At 57.1% G+C, this 19,353-nt stretch overlaps 1 protein-coding gene across 5 annotated transcripts in view; it reads right to left on the bottom strand.

The window, feature by feature from the left end:
• The window catches only part of RNF213 (ring finger protein 213), a 102,512-nt gene extending 92,027 nt beyond the window's left edge, over positions 1 to 10,485 (bottom strand). For all 5 annotated transcript variants that reach the window (XR_013445270.1, XM_078066230.1, XM_078066232.1 and 2 more), the window contains exons 1-2: positions 10,344 to 10,485; positions 1,437 to 1,678 (exon numbers count right to left, since the gene is read on the bottom strand). Coding sequence is in view for 4 of the 5 variants with exons in the window: in XM_078066230.1 (XP_077922356.1) it covers positions 1,437 to 1,678; positions 10,344 to 10,440 (339 nt within the window). In the remaining variant the exon portion in view is untranslated. The remainder of the gene's footprint in view (positions 1 to 1,436; positions 1,679 to 10,343) is intronic.
• Between the last annotated feature and the right edge of the window lie 8,868 nt (positions 10,486 to 19,353).

Raw genomic sequence — 19,353 nt, 5'->3', positions numbered from 1 at the left:
ACCATGCCCACCCCCACGCTCACACTCCCCCCACGCACACCCCACACCATGCCCACCCCCACACTCCCCCCACGCACACCCACACCATGCCCACCCCACACTCACACTCCCCCCACGCACACCCCACACCATGCCCACCCCCACACTCACACCCCCCCACGCACACCCCACACCATGCCCACCCCTACGCTCACACTCCCCCCACGCACACCCCACACCATGCCCACCCCTACGCTCACACTCCCCCCACGCACACCCACACCATGCCCACCCCCACACCATGCCCACCCCCACACTCACACCCCCCCCACGCACACCCCACACCATGCCCACCCCTACGCTCACACTCCCCCCACGCACACCCACACCATGCCCACCCCCACACTCACACCCCCCCACGCACACCCCACACCATGCCCACCCCACACTCACACTCCCCCCACGCACACCCCACACCATGCCCACCCCCACACTCACACTCCCCCCACGCACACCCACACCATGCCCACCCCACACTCACACTCCCCCCACGCACACCCACACCATGCCCACCCCCACGCTCACACCCCCCCACGCACACCCCACACCATGCCCACCCCTACACTCACACTCCCCCCACGCACACCCCACACCATGCCCACCCCTACGCTCACACTCCCCCCACGCACACCCACACCATGCCCACCCCCACACTCACACCCCCCCACGCACACCCCACACCATGCCCACCCCTACGCTCACACTCCCCCCACGCACACCCACACCATGCCCACCCCCACACTCACACCCCCCCCACGCACACCCCACACCATGCTCACCCCCACACTCACACTCCCCCCACGCACACCCACACCATGCCCACCCCCACACTCACACCCCCCCCACGCACACCCACACCATGCCCACACCGACCAGGACACAGCCAGCTGCAGCGCTTCCCCCACCGGTGTGACCACCACAAGGACCTGAGCACCGACAGGACAGCAGCCCCAACCCCGACCCGGAAGGACAGCATCCCTCTCGGCCTCCAGCAGGAAAGCACAGGCCCGCTGGCTCCGGACAGGCTGATGTGCAGCACGGATCTTCTCTGCCGCCCTTCTCCCCGAACCTGCCCAGGGCGCTCCCCGCCAGCCTCACCCAGGGCCCCCGACACTTGCGGGGGGCCGGCCACGCCCCCACTCTGCGGGGAGGAGCGCCTGGCCAGCCGCGTGCTCCCGGAGCACCAGTCCTGTCTCTGTGGCTTCGAGACACCTCAGCGCCGGCCCCGTGAAGGCCGAGAGGTCCGGAGGGGAGGCCCCGCACACGCACGTGGCGGCTCAGGCTTCCAGACCCGGCCCGGCCACAGCGGCCACCAGTCCCTGCCGTCGGAGACACAGCGGGAACGGGCAGGTACCGCTCCTCACAGACCCGCCCTGCCAGGGACCGGGCATACTCACTCTTCTCACTCTTGGGCAGGCCAAGGAGACGCTGGAAGGGGGCTCATCCAGATCTTCCTGCGGGAGATGACTCGAGCCCGGGGAGAAGAAAGAGCCACCATCCTCCCTCAGCTCCTGTCCACGCTCCATCTCTCCCTCAAGGTCTGATGCCACCGTGGGGCCGCCGTCCTCCCTCAGCTCCTGCCCACGCTCCATTTTTTCCTCTGGGGCCGGCATTGCCTCAGGATTGTTGTTCTCAGAACCTACAAAGGTACGTGCACATGGGTCAGGTCTCAAGGAAAAGTAAGGGAAGTCACGGAGGAAAATCCTCCCAGGACACTGGCCAGATCAGCCCTCTCCCCCATCATGCACTTTCCCTGGGTACAATGTCTGCTCTTGGGTGGGCATGAGGGACCCAGGACCCTGGCCCCAACCCCAAGGATGGGGCCGAACCCCCAAAACAGCACGTGCAGTCTGAGCGTCTAGCTCTTTCTGACGTCAGCAGCGGCAGAGTGGCCTGGCCCCGATTGTCTCCAAAACAGAACGTGCCACTCCCCTCCCTGCCCAAAGTGCTTCTTCCTCTCTTCTGAGGGACAGGTGCCCCATTCTCAGCCCCTCTCCCAGGTGCCTACCCCTTCTCCTGAGTTCAGGGTGACATATACATCTCCCTTCACTTGTCTTTGCAATCTCTCATTGTGTGGAAATTAAATTTGATTTTCTCCCGTCAATCTGTCATGTGTCAATTTAATTCTTAGACCAGCCAGAAGCATTTTGAAGGGCAGAGAAAAATTCTTCCTCCCCAACAAACTGATGGCCAAAGAACCAAAGCACCAAGGATATCGCACACACCAGCCCAGGGCCACTCTCCTTTGATGATAAACTGTGAGCATTTTGGCCAGTCTCTCTTCCACCTGCCTCTACATGGGGCGGGCCCTGATTAGCATGACCCAATGAGAACCTGGCATTTCTCCTGGCCCCAGTGATTGGCAGGAAGTGCGGACGGCCTCCAGGTCTGGTTACTGGGGTTTCAGACACATTGATTTCCTGCCACAGTCAAACAAACAGATGCCAGGCACCGGAACTGGTGAGCCAGCTTGCCTCTGTGAATACAGCCAGCCTAAGGACAAAGCAGGGGACCAGAGAAAGATGCAGAGACCGAGGAACTCAGGACAGAGAGGGAGCCCCACGGAAATCCAAATCCTTGGATCTGGAGTGGAGTGTGTGTAGCCAGTGCATTCCTCCAGCTGATGAAGGAGGGAGCTGGGGTTCTGGTCCTCTCCAACATAAACAGGCCCAAAGACTATGAAAACCAGTAAGAATTTTTCTAAAAAATGAGCTTCCCAAAAGGAAAACAAGAGGCAGTTCAATGAAAAAGAAGCACAAGTGACCTCTTAACCCTCAAAAATATCCTTGGCTCCCTACTGATCAAGGAAGTGAGAAAGAAATCTGTGAGATACCATGTCTAACCCATCCACTTGGCACTGATTAGCAAGATCGATAGCACCCAGTGCTACAGAGGATATGGGTGGTCAAGAAACCTCGAAACCCCTAGGTCAGAGGGGCCAGAAGCCCTATGCATTGTAAACACACCAGGCTGTCCTCCAGACAGACTGGTTCCGGGGGCAAGATCTACCCCGCCATGTGCCTTACGGCAAAACAGTGGAACAAGGTAAGTGCCTAGTGATGTGGCAAACAACGGCAGAAGAAAAATTATTAATTTTCCTCACTACTTACAGCCCATTGACAAGTCCTTGAACCAGGCAGAGTGACATTCCTCTAGGGACTCAGCTGCCTCGAGGTGGACACTTTGCTAAGGGCAAAAGGCAATCTTAGCCTGACCCTCCAGGATCCTGTAAGTCTACTTTAACATATAAAAATTGCTTTGGAGGCGCCTGAGTGGCTCACTGGTTAAGCATCCAATTCTTGATTTTGGCTCAGGTCGTGATCTCAGGGTTGTGCGATCAAGCCCCACACTGGGCTCTGCGCTAGGTGTGGAACTTGCTTAAGATTCTCTCTCCCTTTCCCTCTGCCCCTTCCCTCTCTCCCTCTCTAAAATACATACACACATACATACATAAATGAAATCTTCATAAATAAAAAATAAATAAAAATTCCTTTGGATACTCCCTTTATCTCTACCCCCCAAGATCCATGTTGGCAATCATCCCCCAGGCATGTGGCCCACTGATAGACATCTGAAGGGTCTCATGACTCAGGTTTTATTAGATGGTAATAAATGACCTTTTCCCAATAATAGGTAGCCCCTCAAGGCCCTGGAAACCTTGCTTCCGAAATTACTTAGGGACTTTCGCTCTCCCTAATGATGAGGGAGCAGAAGGCTTGCTGAGGACAAAGCAGAAGCTGGTGTCCTACCCACCCCCTCCGCCCCATGTGGCATGGGTGACATTCCTCATGCACTCCTGGCTGCCCTAAAGGAAAAACAAACCGTTAACTATAGAGATCACAGTCTTGCAGGACAGGAGTCTCCCTCAGTTTACTTACAAAAGCCTTAGCAATAGCTTCCAGAAGGAAATGTAAATAAAACTGAATTTCTTCTAAACCTAAAGCCCATTGACAAGTACGTGTGATAGGAGGAATGTAACATCCCTCCAGGAAACTCCCAACTGTCTTCATGTTAGTGCCTCATTAGAGGGGAAAACAGCCTTGGCTTGACAATAACCAGGCCTCCAGTACCTGGAGAGTCTTTAGCATATGACAGTCCTTCTGAACACCCCCTTTGTCCTCACCTCCCCAACTCCTGAGTATATAAGCAGCCACCCCTCACAACTATGGGACAGCAGCTCTTTCCGCCCACGGGTCCTGTCCCCGTGCTTTAATAAAATCATCTTTTTGCACCAGAGACATCTTAAGAATTCTTTCTTGGTTGTTGGCCCCAGACCTCACTTATATTCTAAAACTACATCACTAACCCCCTCTCAACTTGAAAGTATATAATGGGCCACTCCTCATGACCCCAGTGCAACTCTCTGTCCATGGGTCCTGTCCCCGTGCTTTAATAAAAATTTTTTTTAAAGATTTTAATTTATTTGAGAGAGAGAGAGAAATGAGAGAGAGAGAGAGAGAGCATGAGAGGGGGGAGGGTCAGAGGGAGAAGCAGACTCCCCGCTGAGCAGGGAGCCCGATGCGTTACTTGATCCCGGGACTCCAGGATCATGACCTGAGCCGAAGGCAGACGCTTAACCGACTGAGCCGCCCAGGCGCCCCTCTGTGCTTTAATAAAACCACCTTTTTGTACCAAAGACGTCTCAAGAATTCTCCCTTGGCTGTCGGCTCTGGACCCTACCCCACCGAACCTCACCTATGTTCTAAAGCTACGTCAGCATGACCCCACCAGCTTACAGAAACACGTGTGCGTACGCACGTTCCCACACAGAGGAAACATCCAGAAGGGGACACATCAAATACTTAATGGTGTTGTGTTAGCTGGGGATGCGAAGGGCTGGGGCTGGGGGAAGGTCAGGGGCTTTGTGGTTTTTATGCTCTCCTATAACGTGAAGGTCATTCATGATGTGAGGAACAAAGGCAAAAGAAATGTAGATAAAATTAAATTTCCTTATAACCTGCAGCCTATTGACAAATACTTGAGACAGGCAGAGTATAGTATTCCTCCAGGAATTCCCAATCTTCATGTTAATGCCTTGCTAGAGGAAAGACAACTTTAGCTTAACAATAGCCAGGCCTCCAGGATCCTGTGAGTCTTTAAGATAGGAAAGTCCTTTTGGAAACTTTGCACTGTCTTTACCTCCCCCAACTCCAAAGTATATAATCAATAGCTCCTCACAATCCAGGAGCAGCTCTTCCTGCCCACGGATCCTGTCCCTGTGTTATAATAAAACCACCCTTTTTGCACCAAAAACGTTTCAAGAATTCTTTCTTGACCGTTCGCTCCTGAACCCCACTTCAAATCACATCAATTCACACCAGCATGTGATATTTCTATGATCATCAAAATAAAAAGGAATGTAGCTGGATTCAGGAAGAGCAAACCTTCCTTGGCACTTAGTAGACACTCTGCATGTTAACCCATTAAGTACTCGCAGCCACCCAATGGGGGAGGTGCTTTTCCTGGCACCTTACTGTTTGGTAGACACAAATATGGAAGAACAATGGGGGAGCAGGGTTTGAACCCAGGCATTGGGCTGCCTCCCATGGTTTCACAGAAGCCACGACAGGCCCTGGGGACAGCTGTTGGGGCCATGGTCCTTGCCCACAGGACATTTTGGCTGAATCAGAGCAAATTCCTGTGCCCCACCCCTGAAGCACGCATGCATGCTGGGAGGCATGATCTCCCCTGCGTTGCTCCTGCAAACAGGCATTCCTGCAGGCAAACAAACCTAGGGCTATCCAGAGAGCCAAGTGGGTCTGAGCGCCTTCAGATCCCAAAATCAGGTCACTGGCTGATTAGTACAGGAATGAGGGAAGAAGGCAGAAGCCTCACCAGCAACCCCAAATCATTGCTACAACAAAATGTCACACAAAATTAGCTCAACCGAAACCAGTCAGCCACGCTGACTCCGACACCCAGGCTTCCTTCCAATGAGAGCCCCAGAAGCAGGCCTGGGTCTGCAGCGCATGCGCCCTTGGGACGGCCACCAGCTAGCCCGGGGGCCCCCAGCCATCCGGGCCTAGCCCTCAGCTGGAAAACACGGGCTGCAGCCTTCCCTGTCCTGAAGGCTAAAGCAAGTAGGCACGCTTCCCACTCTCTCACGAGGTCCATAGGGGAGTCACATTCCCAGAGTCAGAAAGAGGATGGTGGGTACCAGCGGCAGTGGGAGGCGTTAGTGTTTACTGGGGACAGACTTTCAGTTTGGGAAGATGAGAACGTTCTGGAGGGGGAGGTGGGGATGGCGGCACAGCAGTGACAATGTGCTTCCTGCCACTGAACAGTTACACGCCGTTAAAACCGTAAATTTCAAGTTATAAATGTTTCACCACAATTAAAATAATAAAACCCAGCGCACTGAAAACACAACCCTCCAGGTCCCCCTGGCCCCCACCACCACCTAAGTCGGCGCAGCGAGCACACACCCACAGCCTGTGCGGGTGGCCACCAGCCCCAAGGCACGAACAGGCAGGATGGCTCCATCCCTGACTGGTGACCCTCCGCTGCCTCCTCAAACCCCCCTGGGGCCACCCCCATCTGTACCTGTCCTGCCTCCGAGCTCCCCCGGTGGGCCCAGCCCTGCCCGGGATGCCTATAGGGCCTCAGGCTCTCATCTTTTTCCCATTATAAAAACATCAAGGACACTGGGAAATAGCGGAAAATAAAAAAGTGAATATCATCTCCTGATAATAAACTTCTAACACGCCAGGTCAAGTCCCACTGAGTCCCCTGGGGCACCTGACCCTCTCCCCTGGCCCTACCCTCCACCATCGGACTGGCCCGACATGACCCGGGCAAAGTTGGTCACCCTCTGCCCAGGATGGGCTGGGACTCTCCACACACTCCCCTTCCACGCCTTTATCCACGTGGCCCCCCACACCCCCAAGACCCAGTCATCCAGTGACGGGGGGAGCCAAGGCAAAAAGAAATGGTAGATAAAACTAAATTTCCTTGACAAACGCTTGAGGCAGGCAGAGGATGAAGTTCCTCCAGGAACTCCCAAGGGCTGTCATGTTAATGTCTTGCCAGACCCAAAAACTACCTTAGCTCAACAATGGCCAGGCCTCCCGGATCCTATAAGTCTTCTTTAACATAAAAAAACCCTTTGAGGGGGGCGCCTGGGTGGCTCAGTCGTTAAGCGTCTGCCTTCGGCTCGGGTCATGGTCCCAGGGTCCTGGGATCGAGCCCCGCATCGGGCTCCCTGCTCCGCGGGAAGCCTGCTTCTCCCTCTCCCACTCCCCCTGCTTGTGTTCCCTCTCTCGCTGTGTCTCTCTCTGTCAAAAAATAAATAAAAAATCTTTAAAAAAAAGAAAAACCTTTAAGAAAACCCTTTGGGAAATCTCCTTTGTCTCTACCCATCCTAACTTAAAAGTATATAATCAATCGCTCCTCACGACCCCAGCACAGCTCTTTCTGCCCGTGGGTCCTGTCCCTGTGCTTTAACAGAACCACCATTTTTGCTTTAATAGAACCACCATTTTTGCACCAAAAACGTCTTCAGAATTCTTTCCTGACCATTCACTCTCTGGGCCCCCAGACCCCGGCCCTGCCCACCACCCCAGAGCCCCTGGTCTGGCGTGCCCCCAAGCCCCGGCCCGGCAGCCCTGGGAGGGCCTGACAGGAAGAAGACTCTCCGGGGCAGCTCCAGCCCTGCCCCGGCAGCTTGGTTTCACTTTGCATTCCTGTAAACAGAGGCACAGCCCGGCGTGAGGGAGGGGCGAGGCGGCGGAGGGGCGGGGAGGCAGGAAGCACCGTGCCGGGCGGGGGCGCTGGGGGAGATCGCCATCGCTCCTGAGACCCCGGCCCTCGGGGATCCCCCGTGCGCCCCGCCAGAGGGACCAGGACCGGCCCCGCTCCCGCCAGCCGCAGGGGAGGGCCCCCACGTGAGAAGCCAGCGCCCCGGCCGCTCTCCAGGCCTTTGCCAGCCTCTCGGAGGCAGGGGTGGGGACGCTTGGGACCTGACCAGCCCTCCCTACCTGCTGGGATGGGCAGCGCCGTGGACGGTGACCCCCGGGCTACTGTGAGGACGGGGAGACTTCATGGCATCCTGTAAAAATGCCACACGCCCAGGCTCCCACACAGACCTTCCTTTGCCGGTTCTGTTGGCGAGCGCCTGGGCTGCCCCCTGCAGCGCGCTGAGACCCCCTCGCAGAAAACCGGAGCAGGGCAGAGGTACTGCGCTCCCCCGGAGACCCCTGGGAGGAGCGCGCGTTCCCCCAGAGAGGTGGATCTCCAGGAGGCACCAGGCACTGGACCCAGACTCCAGGAAAGCCCATCGGGGTCCTCGGCCTATCCGTCCAGGATCCCCCTGCTTTACCTGGTCACAGTAATTCATTTCCACCCTGGAGGCCCACACTCAACCTCTGCCCCACACTCACCCTGCCTCACCCCTGACCCCTGACCCCCACTACAGGCAGGGCCAGCAGGGGCTGGAGCTGCTTATCCACGCAGCCCAGGTGGTGGCACTTCAGAGCAGACAGAGGGGGCCGCCAGCAGCCCCCCTTCCCTCCCTTCCCTTGGAGGCTGCAAGACCACGGCTTCCCCCAGGGCACAAGCCCTCCAGAGCCGCTGGCCTGGGTTCAAATCCTGTCTCTGCCAATTGCTGGCCGTGGGACTGCACACAGGTTACTTAACCTCTTTGCGCCTCACCCTTGGCATCCGTAAAATGGGAATTTATGATAGCTCCCCCCTCAATACTTAGCACAGCACCAGGCTCTCACCAACTGATCTGATTTGGGGTTTTTACTCTCTGGGGTCCCAAAGACCCCCCTCACAAGGTCTCCCACTCAGGATGTTGTAGTGACCAGGGTGTGGAGCCCTAGCAGGTGGGAAATTCCACCTGGACACCGGGAGCTCAGCTACGCCCCGGTTCCATATCCAGACAGCAAGGAATCCATGAGGACAGCGGACACCAAGCCAACTCAAGCACGACTGCGTGAGTCCAGTCCCTCGTGTTCCAAAGGAAAAGACAGACTCCCCAGGTCTGACTCCAGCCAGAGCTCCCCCCTAAAGGGGCAGGAGCAAAAGAAAATCAAACAAAAATTGACAACAAAAGCAGTCGCCTCTTCGTACGTCTTACAGTCAGTCCAATAAAAACATCTGTGATGTGAGCACTTCGTACGCACACAGCAAAAACGAGTGAGTAACGAACCAGTGACTCCCCTTCACACCTAACACACAGTGCACCCTTGCCAATCACCCAGAGGTCGGCAAGCAAGAAGGCCTGGTGCCGAAAGCATTTACTGACTCCCGTGCAAACACACACAAGCTGTATTTAGAAAACACACATGATCTTCTAGAGGACTTTCTTTGATTGGTCCAGAAATTATTAGTCAAGCACCTACTGTGTGCCAGGGACTTGGAGTAAAGCAGCCAACAAGAGGGCAAAGGTCTTGTCTGGAGCCACACACTGCCGTGGGCTAATGCTAGAAGGACACACAGCCTGGTAAAGTGCGGGCGGGGAGGGGGGGCGGGCAGGTGTAGTTCTCAATGGGGTAGTCAGAGTGAGCCTCCAGAGGAGAAGGTGGAGAAGCAAAGACAGGTGAGGGGGTAATGGTGCTGCCCTCAGAGGAAAGGTATATTCCAAGCTGAGGGAACAGGCAGTGCAAAGGTCCTGTGGTCCAAGAACACCTAGGAAAGGAAGGAAGGCAGCCTGTGGTCCTGGACACCAAGAGAATTAAGGACTGACTTGAGCCGGCTGGTGAGGGGGCCACCTGACATGATTCCCCTTTCAGGCACTGACCTGCCACCGGGAAGGGTCCCGTCCAGGCTGTGGGGACCCCGCACTCCATCACAGCACCTGGGACACCACTTCCACACAGCATCCTCTGAAATCCACTAAGATCCCTCAGTTCAGCCTGACACTTCCCAGTCCCGAGAAGGAGGAGAACCCTCAAGTTCTCTCCAAGAAATGAAATTGAAAGTTTTTTGTTTTTTTTTTTAATTTGTCAGGGAGAGAGAATGAGAGCACAAGCAGGGGGAGTGGCAGGCACAGAGAGCTGAGCAGGGAGCCCGATGCGAGGCTCGATCCCAGGACTCTGGGATCATGACCTGAGCTGAAGGCAGCTGCTTTACCAACTGAGCCACCCAGGCACCCCTGAAAGTTTTTAAAAAGCAACAAAAGCTTCCAGCAAAGGACCAGATGAAACTGTTCTTCTAACAAAAGCGCTTCTAGTAAGAGTTCCTCCAGCCATAGAAGACCTCATACTACCCGACTGAGCTGCCTGCTGGCCACAGTTTCCATTTCAGCGAAGGGAAGTGGGACTGGGCTGCTGCCTACCCCACCGCCCCCATTCGGCCCTTACCGGCTACGGGGGCTGCAGGAAGCAGCCTCTGTCCACACTGGCTGCAGAACTTGGGGGCTTCATCTTTGGAGACATGCCCACACGAAAGACACTTCATTCCTCCCGGGATGGGTCTTCTCCAGGCGGGAACGCTCCTGCAGATCTGGAAGAAAAAGGAAGGGTCCCCAGGCAGCTGACTATATACTGAGCCACCTGTCATGTGACCACAGCCCTGCTTCAGTTTCATTTTCTGGGAAAGTGAAATAACAGCGCCCAGAAGGTCCTCCGGCTCAATCGAAACCTAGCGCTAGCACTTCCCCACCTGCAGCACTCATAGCCCTGGGCCCCCGACCAAGTAACCGCCCCACCCCCGGCTCCTGACCGGGGGCATCTCCCCCTCCCCCACCAGGGGCTCCAGCACCCTATTCCCTTTCTGCTTCCCCAGCCAGGCTCGCCCCTCCTGGGCTCTCCGTCACTCAGTGAGTCTAAAACTGTCCCCCCTGGCTGAGACTGGGGGCTGGGACAACTGAGAACTAGGTGTGGGCGGAGGGGGGTTTGTTCCGGGCAGAGACACAGCCCGTGCAAAACCCTGAGATAAGGCATGGTGTAAGAGTGCACTGGACAAGGGGCACAGAGACAGAAGCACCTGCTCACAGGTGACATGGGATTAGGCGAGGCCGACAGCACCGCAGAGATGCCCGGACCGAGGGACCCGCCTGCGCGGGCGGCCCAGAGCTAACAGGGCTAGTGCTCAGGACTCCTAACAACGGGCTAACGGGCTGCGTCCTGCTGCTTCCAGCCAGCTGCCCGCCCCTGCCTCCCCCCGACTTGGCTCACTGTCCACCAGATAGTGAGCTCTCAGGGGCAGGGCAGAGCTACACTGGTGTGTGCCAGGCTGCCCGGCTCAACCCGACACCGCCAAGCCCTGGCCCCCACCTCGCCCCTCACCACCACATGACCACGGAAGTGACCACCATCCTGGTCTGGGCTTTCGCTCTGTGACTTTCAGTGACTCCCCACGGCCCAGGCCTCTACCCCTAAGCTGTCCTCCTCCGCAAGGCTCTGCTTCCCCACACACCAAAAAAGTCACAAGAAGGCTCAGAAATCCTCCGTGAAGTGTCCCATTGTTTCTCGCCCCCACCAGGGGCCTAAGGGCATAAACGAGAACCCAAGAGAACACGCACAACACTATCCAATCGCTTCCGGACTCTTCCCAACTTCAGAACTGCGCCAAACTCAAAGCCCATCCTCCCAACCGCCACCAAACCAAGCCTACCAGCGGGGGTGGGCGGTGGGGGACAGGGAGCGGGGGCGGGTCAGGGGCGGCCGGCCGCCCCCATCTCTGCACTCGCTCCTTCTCTGGCCTCCCCGCGGCCACCTCGTGGCCCTCAAGGCTGTCGCGGCAGAGGTGCCCACCCTGGCCTGGTGACCGTGGCCGTGGGCAGCCCTGGAAACCGGGGAGGACGCTGCGCTCCGGGCGGCGCGGTTACGGGGGCGGGGATGCCGGTCTCCAGAAAGTTACTGTGGACACACATAGGGGCACCCCGGGCGACAGCGCGGCTCCGGTGTGGCAACTCGAGAGAGCAAGGATTCCGCTCCCGGGGGAGGCGCGGCGCCCGGGACTCCCCCGCGCACGCCGCGCGCCCACCGGTGCCCGCGGCCCGGGGGTGGGGTCCGCACGGCGCGGGGCGGGGCGGGGCGGGGCGGGGCGGGGCGGGGCGGGGCGGGGCCGGGAGCCCGAGGCGAAACCGAAACCAGGCGCCGCCGGAAGAGGCAGCCGGGAGGGGACGGCCCGCAGCGCGCAGGCGCCACGACCCAGACCTGAGGACCCGGCGGCCCGCCCCGCCCCGCCCCGCCCCGCCCCGCGCCCTCTGCCCGGCGAGGCCCGGCGCGCCCCCAGCGGCCCCGCGGCCCCGCTCCCGCTCGCACCTGCGGCGCCCCGGCGCGCAAGCCTCCGCCGCCGCCCGGTTTCGTTTCTCTGGTCCGGGTCCCGCCCCTGCGGGCGTGGGGGAGTTCGGGCGGGTGCGGCCAGAATGCCGCCCATGGCGCCCCCAGCGGCCCCGGCGCCAGGCCAAGGGGGAGGCGCCGCCTGCCGCTTCCCGCGGGGCGGGGTGCCGGGGAGCCCGGATTCCGGCCCAGCAGGGGTCTGCACCCCCCTCTCCCCCAGCAGCCCCCAGCCCTGGAGCCCAGCACCCTGGACAGTGCCCCCCGCCCTGGAGAGCCAGCGGCCGGCCAGGGAGGGGCACAGAGGACGCGAGGTGGGTCACTCGGGTGCAAAGAGGTCACCAGCCCCGTCGCATCGGGACCTTGTGCAGATGAAGTGACCACAGTGGCCGATAGTCGTAGAGGGTTTCCAGCCCGCGCTCGGCCCTGGATGGTCACTGATAACCAAGAGGCCACCCCAGCCTGCGTTTGCACCCCCTACCCCTCCATCCCTCAGTGCCCTCATCTGTGAGCTCATAGTGCAGCATCCTAGGGCTGCTGGAGAATTTATCATTAACAACAACAATACAGCCAGTGCCGGTGTTCCACGACCCAAGCAAAGTGTGTGATGTGTATCACTTACTCCCTACTTTCCTCACGGCCCTCTCCCCCAGAACCAGCGCGGCCTGAGAGCACTTGTGGGCCCCTGTGCTGCTACAAAGTCCAGCTTGGATGATTATGATCAAATTTAAAACGCTGGGGTTCCTGTGCCGCCCGTCCCCAGCTCTCTCCCTTCCACAAGCTCCAGACACATTACCCTTCCTCTGGCCTATGAACAGCAAGCTCAGTTCTCCTTGGGCCCCTCCGCAGTGCCCAGCCCTCGCAAGTCTGGCTTCTTCATTCAAACCCAGCATCACAGAGTTCAGGCGGGGCTTAGCGGGTGCTCAGCACAGGTTGCCATGATTGATCTCGTATTTACTCAAAGCCACAAACCCCAACTCACGACCAGCCACCCCCACTGTCTAGTTCATCGGGATCTGGGCAGGATCTAAGCCGTGTCCACTGCTGTGGCCTTTGACCTTGTACTGACCTCATGTGGGGCCCAGGAAAGAGAACTTGTTCTGAAAGAAGGGGGCTCCAGGCAGCGTGCCAGGCTGGGCAGACTGGACTGGGCTGTCCCTGCTGGGTCCTAGCAGGAGAGGGGGCTTAGTCAGAATGCAGGGAAGGCTCTGGGAATCTGGGGATCCTCTGGGAATGGCAAGTGAAGGGAGAGCCCAGCCCTACCCTACACTGTCCTGTGCCACCGTTAGATTTGGGGAGACGCCAGCAGAGCAAAACCCAGATGCCCTTCCAGGCCAGTGACGAGCTAGCCCTGCTGGCCAGGCGGCACTTCCTGCGTGTGCTCCCACGGGAAGGCGTGGCTCGTGGGCTCCAGAACCCCGAGCCTGCCCCAAGTAACAGGGAGTGGTTGAAGGACCGGCAGAGCGGGCACTGTGGTCAGCACTCTGCAGCCCGGCAGGGTCAGGAAGCCACATCCTGGACGAGTCAGGTGGCTGAGAAAACACCCTGACCTGCGTGGTGCAGCCTGTTTGTCGTAAAACCCAACACAGCCTTAGGAATGAGGATGCTTCCAGTAGAAACACCCCACCAAGGGAGACACCCTTTGGATTTTAAGGCCATTTTAATGTCCCCAGGGAATCTTTCCTGTTCCCTTCTCTATGTTCTTGACCACTCCCTAGCAGGAAGCAAACTGTAAAAGGATGTTTAGAATCTCACCTTTGAGAGACGGCGATTGCTGTCCTGCCTTACCTGTCTCTGCACTCCCAACTTAACTTGTGGCTCAAGATCAACGAGGCTTCAGCTGGAGTATCAGGTCACCTCCTCTTCCCTCAGCTGCTAAGAGCGCATCTAGCCAGGCTACCTCAGAGCTGGGTTGTCACCTGCATTTGCAGGGGTGACTTTGGGTGACACCAACCTCCAGAAGAGGAAGCCTGCCTAGAGCCAGGCTCCAACTCCCTACTTTCTGAGAAGTCTTAGGTAAGTGGCATGGTAGGCGTGGACATCCTGTTCTGACAGGCGCAGAAACAAGCCAGCAGGTGCTCCGAGGAAAGCAGAGGTTCCGAACCCTTCCTTCTCTAGGCGCTGAGAACCTAGCGTAAGTGGTCCTGTCGTCAGGACACCTGCACCATAAAGATGGTTAGCGACCCAAAGAACCAAATCAAAACTCACGCAGTACACCAAATAAAGACAAAACAAAGAAAAGATGGAAAAGCCAGGTGTTACGAGCCCGTTGTGAGTACTCAGAGAAGACCCCTTACATTCTCTGGTCTTGACACATGCAATAAACGTATACGTTGGAATAGGCACGCAATATTTGAAAAAATAATATATATATAGTATGACAAAAAATAACATATATGATCTAATACCATTAGGAAATAAGAGAAAAATAACAAAATATGAGGACAACAGTAGATGTGGTTTCCTTTGCGGGGCTGAGCCAAGATCAAAGACTGATGTCAGTGCAGGAGGAGGATGGGGTCATGGGATGAAGGAAGGAGGGGGTGAGGAAAGGTTGCAGGTCGTGCCAACCTCAGCCTTGTCCCTACACATATGGTGGCGTGGAGCCTGCAGCCTTGAATCTCTCCTTGGCCCAGCGTTCACAAAGAACCTGACCCCTTCTTGGGGAAGATCTGCTGGCGGAAAGCCTGCCCGCACACTCTTCCCAGGGTCAGCTGCGTGACGTCAGCGGGGAGGAGCCCACTGACTGAGCCATGTGGTCTGCCTGGCCAAACCCGGCATAGAACATCTTCCAGTTTCCATGGATGTTGGAGCGTTTGAAACGTCCTTGATCTTGATCTGGCAGCCGCCAGTGTTTATAGAATGGATGCAATGGGACCCAAACTTATCTTGTTGGCCGGCCTTGCTCCTCGCCTGCGTATACTGAGACTCCCGGGGTCGCCTGCAGGAAGGATGCTCCCCTGCCCGGGTGCAGCGAGCAGAGAGGCACCCTTTGCAGGGAGCGTGAGTGCGGGAAGGGGTCGGGGGAGGCCGAGAACAAGGGGGCCTTATGAGGAGAATCCAGGCCCGAGGGCATGTGGTTCTGCCGCTGCCCGCAGCACAGCCCTGTGGCCCTGGTCCGGACTGGCGCATCCAGCCATCTCAAAGCCGGGCTTGTATGGCCAGGCAGGGCTGAACAAAACGCTCTCATTTATCCCAGAGCTGTATAAATAAAAACCATACAAAACAAGAGGGGCCTGCAACTCCCAGCTTTGGTTGCGTCTACTCACCAGCCTGCCTCAGGTCTTCTCTTCAGCTCTGGTTTTTCCCACGGGAAGACCACAGATCTATTTGAGAGAGGCTTGGCAGTCAAGAAATAGGCTTTGGGGTGCAGATGTGTCGGGGCTGAGTTTGGCTGGTGGGAGTCAGTGTTCTGGGCCTGGATATTCTCGACCAGGGATTGTACTCTTGACCCCACGGAGCAAGAACCGTCTCAGAGTCAGATGTCCCTCAGGCTGAAACGGTGGGGTCCAAACACCTCCTCCACTGGCACCGACCGAGCCCCCACGTGGGCTGCAGGCCCGCACAGACAGAAGGGCAGCCTTATGGAGGTGCCATGGCTCCTTGTGTTTCGGGGGCGGGGGGCACAGAACTGAGAAGAGTAACCAAGTGATTCATGGCATTCTCCTTACCTGTGTGTCTCCGTCCCCCCAGCCGTCCGATTTAGGGCCACCCCGATCCAGTGTGACCTCCTCTGAACACAACTAATGACATCCTCAAAGACCCTGTTTCCAAATAAGGTCAGAGTCCCAGGCTTCTAGGGTGAAGAACTCAACTCTTTTCAGGGGACAGAATTCAACCTACTGCAGGCACCAGCTCCGTGGGCTTCGCCAAATCTGCTCTAAAAGATGCGGCCACCTGGCACCGCAAAGGGTTCCTATGGTTTGGATAAACTTGGGTCCTTCCACAGGATTAAAACTATTCTAAAGTGGGGGGGGGGGCAGGTTCTCGGCCAGCATCACTAGCTGAATTTACAGAGGGTAGGTAGATCTACGCAGAACAGAGTTTCTACAAGTAATTACATTACAGCCAGAAAAAGGTTTGCTGTTGGCTCCCAGTCAGCCTAGGCAGGGTAGCCCGGCTCCAGGCCGACTTTCTATTGAAGATGGAGGTCCCCGCCCCACTCTGGCATTCACGGGGACACCCACTGCTCCCCACATCAGCATGCAGAGCACCCTGACCCATGAGGAGGCTTCCCTGGGTGTGGGGCCTGCGGGGACGTGGCCACCGAGCCTACAGCTGCCACCGTAAAAGCTGGTGACACTGGGGGGCCCCTCCACGGTGGCTTCAGACTGCAGGCAAGATGGAGCAGTCACACGGGATCCCCTCACCCTATCCTGGTTCATTTCTCTGGGGCAGGGGAGGAGCACGGCATGCAGCCTGAGGCCTAAAGCTTCCCTCCTACCCTCACCTCCACCCTCCCCGATGTCTCCATCCTCAGAGTCCTCCATCAAGCTGCCAGAGTTAGGACAATGCCAGGAGGTCCGGTTCCGAGTAGCGGCGGTTCCTCGGTGCCTGATACACGCCGGTCCCTCCTCACCCTGCCCCTCAGCTCCACCCCTGCAACGGCTCTTCGGAGGAAATTAAGGGCCAGGGAGATTAGACAGTTTACCCAACGTCACGCAGTGGGAAAGCAGAACAGCCTGGACTCAACACCGCTCTCTGTGAGCCAGCCACAGCATGCTGCCTCCTCCTCCGTCACCACGTCAGAGATTCTCACAACCACCCCCAGGGACGGAGTACAGGCAAGCACGGGCATGAGCCAGGAGCTCGGAGCAGCCGGGGCCTCCAAACCACCTTGGAAGCGGACATCTCAAACCTGGGGTATCCGACACGGCAGCCACGGGACACGTGGCACGCAGCCCTCGAAGCGTGGCTGGTCTGAACTGCGGCGCGCCGTGGGCGCACAGTCCACAGCGGGTTTCGAGATGTCGTGTGAGCAAAACAAGGTCAACTGTCTCACTGCTGAGCTGTCTATAGATCACGGGCTGAAAGTAGTATCGTGGGTGTAATGGGTTCAATATAATATTAATTTCACCTGCTCCTTATTCCACAAGGCGACTGGAAGTGGGAAGCTGGCCCGCGTGGCTCAGTGACGGCGTGTGTTGTACTTCGTCGAGGGCGCGGATCTGGGTCACTGTTCACTGTATAGTCGGGGCTCTGGGAGCTGCTGTGACAGGGGGCAGTGCCCATGGGCCGCTGCTCAGCAGGTGCCCTCCTCCATGCCCGCTGACCCGAACTCGGCCATTCTCGGCACGTGGCTTCCCAGGGCACCGGTGAGGTCCCGCGGGCCAGCCAGCCGGCCGGGGAGGGGAATGAGCTTGCACGAGCCAGCACCGAACGCCTCATTAGTCTGCCCGGGCTGCTGCCTCAAAGCAGCACAGACGAGGCGGGGCCGAAGGCCGGGATCCTGGGGTCAGCACGGCGGTCCCTCTGAGGCTGAGGCCTCTCTCCCAGCTGCTGGGGGCTTGCTGACAAGTCTTCGCTGTTCTTGGCTTATAGAAGCATCACCCTGACTTCTGCCTTCTTGTTCAGGTGGCCTTCTCCCTGGGTGTGTGTCTGGGCCAAACCTCCTCTTTTTTTAAGGGCTGAGCCATACGGATGAGCCATCCTACTCCAGGATGGACTCACTTAACTAATTACACCTGCCATGACCCTATCTCCAAATAAAGGCATATTCTCAGGTACCGGGAGTCAGGTACTTCAAGTCAGCGTATGAATGTCGGGGACACAGTGTGACCGCACATCTCAGGGACATGGCCACGCTCCCCAGAGGGGCTGGGACTGTGTTGGTGCGGGGGACACCGTCACCCCGCCAGCCAGCTGTAGGCGACTACACCAGCCAGCAGCACCGTCAGCCCCGCCCCGCGGGCCCTGGGGCACAGGCCGAGGCCCGGGGGGGCGCGTCTGCTGACCACCCAGCCCCACATCCTCGGGCACCGAATTCCAAAGTCCTTCCACACCGTGGTCCATTCCAGTCTTTTCTCTTTTTCTGAAATGAAGTTTTAATTATAACTTAATTATAAATTTAGTAAGTTCATAATTTAATAAATTATAAATTAATTTTAAACTTAACAAGTGTATAATTTAATTATGTTTTATAGTAATATAAATTAATTTTAAGCCATAATTTAATTTTTAACTATATACTAATGTATCGTTGAGAAATTAAACCACTCATAGATGGTTAAAATCAACCCAAGCAGTGTAACGTCAACATAATTCCTTTTATCAGTTTGATGTGTATCTTTCCAGGACTTTTTTTAAACTCATACAGACATCGCCGCATCGTTCCGTGGGTGTGTTCACACAAATGTCTCTTAAGATGAGCATCGCTCTGCAACTTGCTCTTTTTCTTCAGACACCAGTGTGTAGAGATGCACAGCTCCACCCTGTTCCTTTAACTGCCGCACAGCATCCCAGCGCGTGTGTTGCGTGGCTAAGACATTCCTAAATGGAGACATTCAGCTTGCTTTCATTTTCTAAAATTGCTAATGAGGTTGTGCTAACCATCCTTGGATCTGCTTCCTGGCAGACACGCTCGGGCTTTGTTGGAGTGGATTCCGAGTCACAGGTGCGGCTCTGGGTGAAGATCCTAGAGCCCAGGTCCTAACAGAGCCAACAGATCCGCCTCCTCTGCGAATGGGAGGTCTCTTGGCTCAAGAAGGGGCGTGCTTGGCTTGGGGGCCAGGAACCACTGGATGGATGCTCCACGGGGCCCTGGGCAGGGGTGGCCCAGCGCACAGGGCTCCAGGACATGCTCGTTTGTGCAGAGAGAGAGCTGCTCGAGGTAAGGAAATGCAGATTCAGGGGTGGGGATTGGTCAGGGGGCCAGAACATGTCTTGGTGGGAATGCTGGGGAGCTCCACGGGGCCTACCCGCACACCGAGTTCTTTCTCGAAGAAGGCCCGGGAGCCCAACGTTCCTTGGCTGTGACGGCAGGGGTGGAAAGGTATACACACCTGGGACGAGAGAAGTCCACACGCAGAGTCTCGGGGAGTCCATTGTGACACAGACACAGAATAAAGCACGTTGCAGATACTGCAAA

This window comes from Halichoerus grypus, chromosome 2 (assembly GCF_964656455.1).
Source record: "Halichoerus grypus chromosome 2, mHalGry1.hap1.1, whole genome shotgun sequence".
In the NCBI taxonomy this organism is placed as follows: Eukaryota; Metazoa; Chordata; class Mammalia; order Carnivora; family Phocidae; genus Halichoerus; species Halichoerus grypus.
This window is presented reverse-complemented; position numbering and strand designations above follow the sequence as displayed.